This window comes from Anopheles gambiae, chromosome 2 (assembly GCF_943734735.2).
Source record: "Anopheles gambiae chromosome 2, idAnoGambNW_F1_1, whole genome shotgun sequence".
NCBI lineage: Eukaryota > Metazoa > Arthropoda > Insecta > Diptera > Culicidae > Anopheles > Anopheles gambiae.
The window spans coordinates 93,369,243-93,378,746 of record NC_064601.1 but is presented as its reverse complement, the minus strand read 5'-3'; the positions used below and the strand labels follow the sequence as shown (position 1 = coordinate 93,378,746).

At 47.8% G+C, this 9,504-nt stretch overlaps 1 protein-coding gene across 1 annotated transcript; it reads right to left on the bottom strand.

The window, feature by feature from the left end:
• Positions 1-11: 11 nt before the first annotated feature.
• Positions 12-6,075, bottom strand: LOC1276655 (rhythmically expressed gene 5 protein). Its single transcript, XM_316025.5, has 3 exons — positions 5,351-6,075; positions 3,721-3,901; positions 12-2,684 (listed from the first exon to the last, which is right to left on the bottom strand). The coding sequence occupies exons 1-3, from the start codon at positions 5,465-5,467 to the stop codon at positions 1,981-1,983; spliced, it is 1,002 nt and encodes a 333-aa protein (XP_316025.5). The 5' UTR covers positions 5,468-6,075; the 3' UTR covers positions 12-1,980.
• Between the last annotated feature and the right edge of the window lie 3,429 nt (positions 6,076-9,504).

The window sequence follows — 9,504 nt, the reverse complement described above, 5'->3', positions numbered from 1 at the left end:
ACACAGAAGGGTTATCGTTTTGAATTATTTTATTTCACTTTGCATTTTGAAATACATCTCAAAACACACCGCACCTCAATGCTACCTTTGGAGTTCGACATTCGTCAACAAAATTAATCACACTTATCTTCAAACAGACGTACCATCTGAAGCATGTTTGCCTGGGTTTGCTTTACATAATGCTTCACTCCTTGCGCATCTTGTTTCCGGATGGGGATGTGTTCCACCTGACAGGTGCTACGCTTCCATCCCCTGGCACAAGATCCCTAACCATTAATACATCACAATTATTTGATTCCTTCCTTTCGTCGCTATACTAGCTCACAGTAGCTTACCACTAGTGTACGCCCCTGTAATGGCGTTTTTTTGTCTTTTCCATCTACGATTTGCGAGAATATGTCTTACAACAAGTGTGTTGCCTATCTTGTCTGTTCAACCCTTCCTCCCGTTCCTTTCTTCTCATTACAGCCTAAAACATTTCTGTGTTTTGGGGACCTAAAAACCGGGTTGCACTAATTACTTCCCATTTGCCTTGCGAGAAATACGAAAGAAAAAAGGTAAAGTGTATAGTAAAAAAAAACAAACAAATAAGCATAACCTAACTTTATCCAATAACCTAAAATTAATTTTAAAAAACTTCTCCAAATTATTTGGAATACCGTTCAATTTTGGGAGGAAACCTTCGGCACCCGAGTAGCGCATCTGCACTCTCCGTGTGCTTCCGTTTCGTACCCAAAATCGTATAAATTTGTCTGGTGTATGCTTTGTGTGCGCCCGATTTGTTGCTTTTGTATGTTTTGCTGTGCTGACGTATCTTTGACATATTTTTGTGTGTTTGATTTTTTTGTTACTATGGCCATCTACTCTGCCCCCATGTCAGCACGTGGCCTCTGCCTCTCTAGATAGAATTGCTCAAACTCTTGCCATTACTTGCCATACCTTCCGCCATTTGCAGGCCGCGCGCACCGCACACATAAATACATTGAGAAATAATTTAACGTACCCCTGTTGCCGCTCGGGCGCGCTTAACACATATACCAATAAAATAATGATAAAATTAAATTAAATCCATCTCGACCGAGGCTACTGTTAACGCTGCAGCCGCTGCAGCACTCTCTCTTTCATACTCTCTTATTCGTATTCTTTTGCTTCTCGTCGCTTCTCCTGCACTCATGGCGAGAGCAACAAAACTAATCACGAAACGAATGAAGTGTGCACCCGCGCATGAATGACGTAATGGGTTATAAATAGTATTAAAAAGCGCGCGAGCGCTCTCTAGCGGGAAACGTCCCGAAGCTCTGTCTGTCACACACCCGGCGGTTCTATCACACGATCTTCAACGATCGGCAGAGCACTCCGAACGCACCCTTTCCCAGGCAGGCGTACGGCTAGAACTCTCGATCAACACAACCAGTACCAGTTGATCGCAGTTAGCTTGCGCTGCTTGCAGGGTGAGGCTTCTGCATCGATCGTAAAAAGAAAGCAACCGCGCGGGGCGGCGTTGTTCATCGTTGTGGTTCCGATTAGCTGTGCAGAGGTGCACGATCGTGTTTGTACGGTCAATGTCTAGCGCTAGTTTCTGTCCGTTGCTGCCTCGAAACATCCCACATCGCACGCGATGCTGAGCACAGCTCTTCGACTGGAATGTTTGAAAAGCTCGTCTCTATCCGTTTTGGAAGATTCATAACGTCGTCGTTTTGGGTCTGCGTTTCGTTTGAAGAAAAAAAACAGAACCGAACCGGTTCGCAAAATTTTGTTTGCCATTTTTTGCTCACTGTGCGTCTCAGTCGTTTGTCTGCATTCTTCTTCTGGTGATGGTGATGATGGTGGTCGGTTGTCCTATGCTCGGATCGCGTCGTTCTGGTTTTCAGCATTCAGCGGGTTAGGGTTTTTTGTTGTTGTTGTTGTTGAGTTAATTAATTAAAATCACATTCAGCTTTCGATCGCGATCGGTTTCCGTTTGCAGGACGAACGCGGGGCTTAGTGCGCGTTGTACACCCGGTAGGCGGTGCGGTACGACCGGAGGTAGTTGGGCAGACGCTGAACGTAGGCATACACTTGCTGTGTGGGTGCCACAACCGGCAGCACAACGGCCGGCCGGGGTGCAGCTGCCGTCGTCGTCGTCGTGGGTGCGGCGGTGGTCGGTGCAGCCGTCGACGGCAGATGATGCTCCTCGTTCTGCTTCAGGCTGTCGTAGATCTGCTGGAAGCTGGGCATCTTCTCCTTGCCGAGCGTCATCTCCTTGATGTCGTCGTCCTTGGGCACGACCGGTGCCGGCTGCATCTTGTCCTCCTCCACGGGCGTACCGTCCGGGCGGAGGCGCACCACCATCGGGCCGGTCAGGTAGTTGCTCGTCTGCTCGTACGGGGCCAGGTTGTTGAAGTGGGCGGACGCGGCCGGCTCGTAGCTGTAATCGACGTTCGTCGGTGCTTCCTGCGGCAGATGGTTCTGCGGCTCGGAGTACTGCATCTCCTGCCCGGTAGGTCCACTGGCGTAGTCGTAGTCCATGCCGTACTTGTTGACCGGGCCGTTGCCGCTCTTGCGCACCGCCCCATCGGTCGGGGCCGGATCGTCGAACAGCGGGTTGTGCTCGAACTGCTCGCTCATGATGTAGGCCGGCGCGACCGTCGTTTGCGTCTTCTTTTTGCCGTTCTTCGTGTGTCCGTCCATCATCGCGTCCCAAACTGCGGATAAAAGCAAAAGCGAGCGAAACGAGAAACGATCAGATTAGATTTGCAAAAACAGAAAACGAAAAACGTACACACATACACATCGCGAAGATTCTAGCCCATCGAAAATGCCAAGCCAAACCCCGTGAACGCATTTCGCCTTGACCGGGGGAAGATCGACAAGAACAAAATAACAAATAGAAAAGAGCAGACCGTGGACTTTACCGGTGAACTTTGCAAGCTCCCGGCATTGCCGATCATAAATCAGCATCTACGGCGCGATCACGCGATACTCCTACACCGAGCAGCGATCATCGCCCAGGGATTGGAGCGCGAGATCATTTGCGCTTGCGTCACCCCTGTATGGACATTATTTGCTTCCTGCTCCATCTCTTCCTCCTCGGAAGGCATCCACCGCGTTTCGTTACCCGTACGCTTATCGCCGAGAGGTCTCGGAAGGTTGCCGCCGACCTGCGCCGACTGTCAATCAAACCGGCACGATCCTCTACGCGCGCGGTGCGGTCTCCGCGACTTCCGACACGGCGGGGATGGCTTCACAATCAAGAGGCACTTGTTCATTGAGAGGCTTTCGTACATTGTCGCTCCGACCCGCTAAGATCCAGTCGCTCCCCTCATTCGATCAAGGTTGCCTTGGAGGCCATCGTGCGGAGGAACGATCAAGTACAAAGTTAAAGGGGCATCATCGGACCGAGTGCAGTCACGACGCCGTAAATAATATCAGTTGTTTGTTCTAATGGACAAATTAATCTTTCAGTTTTGCTCTGAAAGGTGGCAAGTTTTTTTCTTCTTCTGGAAGTACTGATGTGTACGTGTACATGTAACACCTTCAGATATACCCGCAACGAGACAATAATTTTAAATACCGACTCAAATGACCCCGGAAGTCACACGGAACTCGACTTGAAGCCTCGAGAAATGTGTTCCTGTTTTGGTTCACGATCACGTTCCCGGATTTCCACGCAAGCGAACGGGCTTTGGCTTCCTATGGCTCCCCAGGCACTTTGGATAATATGGCACCGGCAATACTTACTTATATCGGTCGCTCCACGCTGGTACGGGTCCATCGAGTCCAGGTGCGACTCGTTCATGTCCTGCAGCTTGTTGATGCCGTACATCAGCAGATTGCGCTTGCACATGTTGGTCGGCATGTCTTGGGAGTTTTTGCAGTAGCTCGACACCTGCTTGGCGAACATCGTGTACAGATGCGACATCTAACGGGTTCAAGAAAACCATGCAAACGAGAAAAAAACAAAACAAAGAAACCATACATAAGTAATGATACCGAAAAGTGAAAGCACACGCAGCAATCACGGGCAATGGGCGAGGAATGTGATGATGGTGCTCCTGCTGCTACTGCTGGTGGTATGCGACCAGCCCTTGACGTTGATGGCGTTAGTAAATAGCTTCTTTCTTTACTGCACAACAATCGCGAACGCGCTCGGTTTGGCACACCGCGCAGCGCAAAAACAAAACCGAACGAGATTGTGCGGTGCGTGACGACTCGCTTTTTGGAGTGGCATACTTCACGCCATGGGCATTTTTTTTTTTGTGGCAAGGCGGGGAGGCAAAGCCCACTAATGAAATGCCCCACAGACAACACGCTACAGGGTTGAAATAGTAGCAAAAGAAAGTAATGCTGCTTGAGGTGCTTGAACTCAGGAATTTTGCTAAGGTTGGAATTTTAGGAACTCTGCACTGTTTCACCTCCCAATAAAACTGCAATAAATGCCTTCTCAAGGTGATGTAATCTAACAAAAACCTGCATGCGTTTGACCTCCATTTGCTAGCACCCCACTGCATCATCCCAACCGATCGGACGTCATACAATGTAAGGAAGAACAGCTTCCCACCTGTGCGAAGGCAAACCGTGCGGCCTTAGCGTAGCCGGCACGCTACAAATCGCCTCGTAATTGATTGCGATCGTGTTGCACAGCGCCTACTAAAACTACGCCCTGCGTCAGACGATTTCTATGCCTGCCTGCCTGCCTGCCTGCCTGACGTCAAAGACGGTTTGCTGAGATCTAGTGATGCTTTCTGGAAGCTTTCCCCTATTTAGAGCACTCTTCTGCGCTGTTCCGGGATGACCCTCAAGCTCGCCCTGAAAGAGTGCGCGAACTCCACCCCAAAGCACAACCAAACGCTGGCCTTGACTTTCCTTGACACTGGCATACATCTTGGCACCCTCACAAAACGCCCCGAGGAAGAATCCGGTTTCGTGCACACCCTGACCTAGGGCCTGCGCGGACCAACGAAACCCGTCGGACGAGTTTTCACCCCACGCATCTAAGCGCAAAGTGGACATCGTGGGCACGAAGACGCTCCCTGTGACGACTCCCAAATACGGACACCTATCGGTTTAGATCTGATCTGCCAAAGGTGCAAGGTTCTATTGGGTTGTGTGAACAGGCAGTTAAGGTCGATTTCCAAAATCCTTCACATCTTGGAACAGGTATGCTAATCAAACATCGGGAAGCACACCTTTACGATAACAAAAGAAACTACAACGCATCTAACGCCTCGAAGCTGACCTTTCAGGCAATTAATTGACCGGTTAACCTCCTCTGTCTACCCGAAAGAATGCACTTTCACTCAACCAACCTCAACTTAAAGGACACACGCATCACACAATTTCCATCTTTCACCTGCAAGAGCACACTTACCTTTTCGCCACGGCTGAGAAACTCCCACATCGGGATGGCCGAACCGGAACACACGGTCACCAGGCTCGACACCACCATTACCGCCGCACTGAAGCTTAGCTTCCTTCCGTGTGCCATTTTGTGCACTGCAACTGGCAACTTCACTACTTGCTTCACAACCAGAATCCGATACACACTGCGCTGCGCGACGAAGGGTTTCGTTGCTTACGAGTGCATTTAAGTTTTCCGTTGCTTTTGCGTGCTGCTTTTTTTTTGCTTTACACACGGAACTAGTCACACCAGTGCACTGGAGATGGAGATTTGAATTTGCTTCCGGGCCCAGTGGCTCAGTTTACGACCACACAGTCGGCGTTTGAATGGTTCCTTCCGTTGTTTTATACTTCCGACACTGTGTTTCTAATCTTTCACCGCTTCTCACCACTGCACAATTGTTTTGATTATTTTTTCACCGCTTTATTCACCTTAAGGTTTTTTTCCGGCTTATTCTCACTTAATGCGCACTTGCTTGCTCACACCGTTCAATGATCGTTCACTGCTTCTCACCTCTTCTAATGCACAGAGTTTCACTTTCTCTCTAGCACAATTGAGGTTTATTTGTTTTTGTTTTGAGTTACTTTTTGTTTCTTCTTTTGCTGTCTTGCTATAAAAAGACACTTGCGGTTGCTGTTTCTGAGTTGACGATCTGCACCGTTGAAGTTTCTGGCTCGAATTAAACGCGCTCTCTCGGGCGGCCTTCACTTTATATACCGCGCGCGGCTTCGTAAATCATGACGTCATATACCGACAGGCCGACGCCAGCCGAACTGCAAAGCTTTCGTGCATTCCATCGTCGCCTCTCAAGCACACCGCCCTCCCCATTGTTTGCCCCCCCCCACCCTTGCCCGAATAATCTTTCCCTTTCCCACTGGCGTGAAGCGCCCGGGCTGCTGGTGTTTCACTCTGTTGCGGATCTCGCCGCGGTTGCCTTACTCTTTGGTAAACAACGCCGGGGCTCGCAAGCAAGCTCGCTCACTGATCACGATCGTCTTCTTTTCTATCGAACGCGCCCGCAACCCCTCTCTCATCCCTTCCCGCGAAACCCATTGCTAACCCTGTTTTTTTATTCCCCCGTTCCGTGTGTTTATCATTTATTTCTCTTCCGTTTGTTTATCATCTGTCTTCTAAGCTTTGGTGATCGTGTTTTTCATCTTCTAGCCGTTTGGCTGTATATATTTTTATCTCGTTGTGTACGTTTTTCTTTCTTTTGGATTTCTGCAGTTTTTGTTTTTTTAAATACATTCCCCGCTAACAGAGCGAAATTCAGGCGTACGTTATTATTGTTCGTAGCATTATTTGTTTTGTTTGTGCAGCTTTTTATCTTGAATTTCTTCTCGCCAAATTCTTGGGCGCACACAGCCGCACATCTGCACACCGATCTGCGCAGAATCGAAATTATTCAAAGCACTTCTTCTTTTGCGCACTCAGTTTCTGCGAATGAAGTTTGTCTGTTGACGATTTTATTGCTAATTTGGCGTACAAAAATTAAACTTCTATCCGTAACTATCATGACGTTGTGTGATTATTTTGAACGATGTGTTTTACTGCAAAAGGCATTTTAGTAAAAGGCCCTTAAAGCAGCTTTTGGAATACAAACAAAATTCCAGAATGCATCTGTTGCTTCCTTTTTAGGCCATTTCAAACACGTTTTAAAGCAATTGCGCAGCTTGGTAATACCCAGCCAAAAACATTCCTTCCACTCCAGTCACCTTGTTTTCATCTGCACTAAGCAGCACCTTCTCCTATTCATCTCCCTCCACGCGTTGTCGCGTTGCGATTTTTGCATAAAATCGTTCACTTCCAAAAATCAACAACTATCCACCGATCAACAGCAAATCGCGTGGGTTTTGTTTACATTCTCCAAACAAGGGTAACTTGTTATTCTGCACGAACCAAAACAAGATCGCATCAGAATATGTTTATTTTGTTTCCCCTTTTTTGCTGGTGCGTTTTTTCAACATTGTCTCTGTCTTTCTCTCTCCATCACTTTCTCTCTCTCTCTCTCTCTGCAACAGTACAATTTCACACGATCACATTTGGTTTTTGTTTTGTCTGTTGTTTGAGCGAAAACAGCTTTCATGAAAGCACATTCAGAGCACTATTTGCGCACAACGGGCATTAAAGCTTCGCTTCGCCAAAATGACTCAATTATCAAGCCAAGATGATATCAAACAGCATCAAACGATCACCCACGGTGCTCTCAAAACCGAACCCCCTTTCCGCACATTAAACAGAGAGGGAGCACTCTCGGGTACGCACCACTTGGCACGTATCGCACAGCACGTAAAAAAAACCCTAGGATTACCCACTTCACTCGCCACATCCATTCAACCACACGGACCACCCCTACAGACACGCCAAACGGGTGGGGGGGGAGCTACCGAAAATAATCATTGCTCATTGTAAAATAATTTTATGTGCGCTGTTTGCGGTCGATTTAAGTGTATGGTCGTTTTGGAATTTCAAGTGTGCGAGGAGGAGGAAGTGGTCGGTTGTTTGGAAAAAAAGAAGCCACATCACCGGTCTATTGCCGGTGCTGCACTTGTCCACTATTGAGATGAATGTACGGTAGACAGCGAGAGAGAGAGAGAGCGAGAGAGAGGGTAAAGGTCAGCATAAATAACGTCGGTGAGCTCAGTACACTCACCATACAGAAGAGCTGCATCGGTTAGAAATTGGTGAGAATGAAGGGTTTCATGTGTCTTGGTTTTTTCTCATTAGCCTAGACTTTAGTCTGAAACGTTTCTATAACAAATGAAGGTTGGTTTTATGAGGCAGACTTCTGGACTTGTGTGTTTGGAGCTACCGAACGTTCCGGCCCGCTTTAATGCTGCAGGTGCTAACACGCCTGTTTTGGGGTGCGTAGATTCACATCTTCGTTTGGTTTCACTTAGTCCAATTTGTTTTTTGCCTGGCCCGCGCTAGAATGAGGGGCAAAGAGCTACATAACCTTTCGCAGCACGACGGGAATCTTTATGACTTTGATTAGCTGCCAGACTTGAGCACACATACACACACACACATGCACACATTCAACATGCTTTGCCAGCGAGATTTATTGCAGCTGTGTTAGCACCGTCCCGTCGCTTCTTCGACTAGGAATGTTAATTGGATTACCCACGCTCCGGGAGAGATGAGGTTTGGGGATTGAAAAATGAAAAAAAATCTTTTAGTCTAAAACCAGCATTAACCACGAGAGGAGAACGTACAACCGCCTCCATCAATAATGAAAAATAGAACAAGAACTGTTAACAAATTGTATTTTTCAAAAAAAAATCTTAGCAAAAGACACACAAACTTCAGAGAATAATCAATTGAAAGGCACATAAACCAGAGCTAACAATCTGGCACACATATTTAATCGATGTATTGCATGAAATTAGTAAAATTGTTTGACTAGTGAAATTAATTTACACCAGCGCGCATCATTCATCATTCCAGACACGTGCTTTCTCGCCCCTACTGTCCAGCAACTGCAACTGCGATCGAAGCAATTTCAACACGCTAAAAACACCGAAACGATAAAACCTTGTACCAGCTAGACCTCTTTTTTGCGCCTCTACACATATGGCCCCCGGGTGTGCTACAAAAATAGCTACAAGCCCTCAGACCGCCAACCCAACTATGGTGCAACTATGCCGAACGAAAACTAAACGATATTCGGTCCAACCGACACACCAACACCGTCCACGCCCCAGCCCGAAGCCAAATTAATCCACTGCACGGTACATTAACACGTAATTCAGGCAGCCGGGGCATCGAAGTCCACGTCCCGCCCGACCGAGAATGCAAACGTGACACGTCGATGCGTCGTATCGGGGGGGGGGGGGGGGCAGCACAGTGGCATTCGTTCGCCTCCTGCACTCCCGTACCATGTCAGGTAAAAACGCCAAATGCACCAATTTTGTGCGCCACTGCCCACACAAGTGCATCTCTAGTGTTTTTTGTGAGTGTTTTGATGCTCCAAACTCCAAACCGAGTCCACGTGCTGAGTGAAGTCTACAAACCGTCCACGGGCAGTGATAGGAGCTTTCAGCACAAAAACAAACATGCTAAAAATAATGTTCTTATCACGGTAAGCTGACCACGCTAAAGGGTTGTACACGTTTTGCGTATTT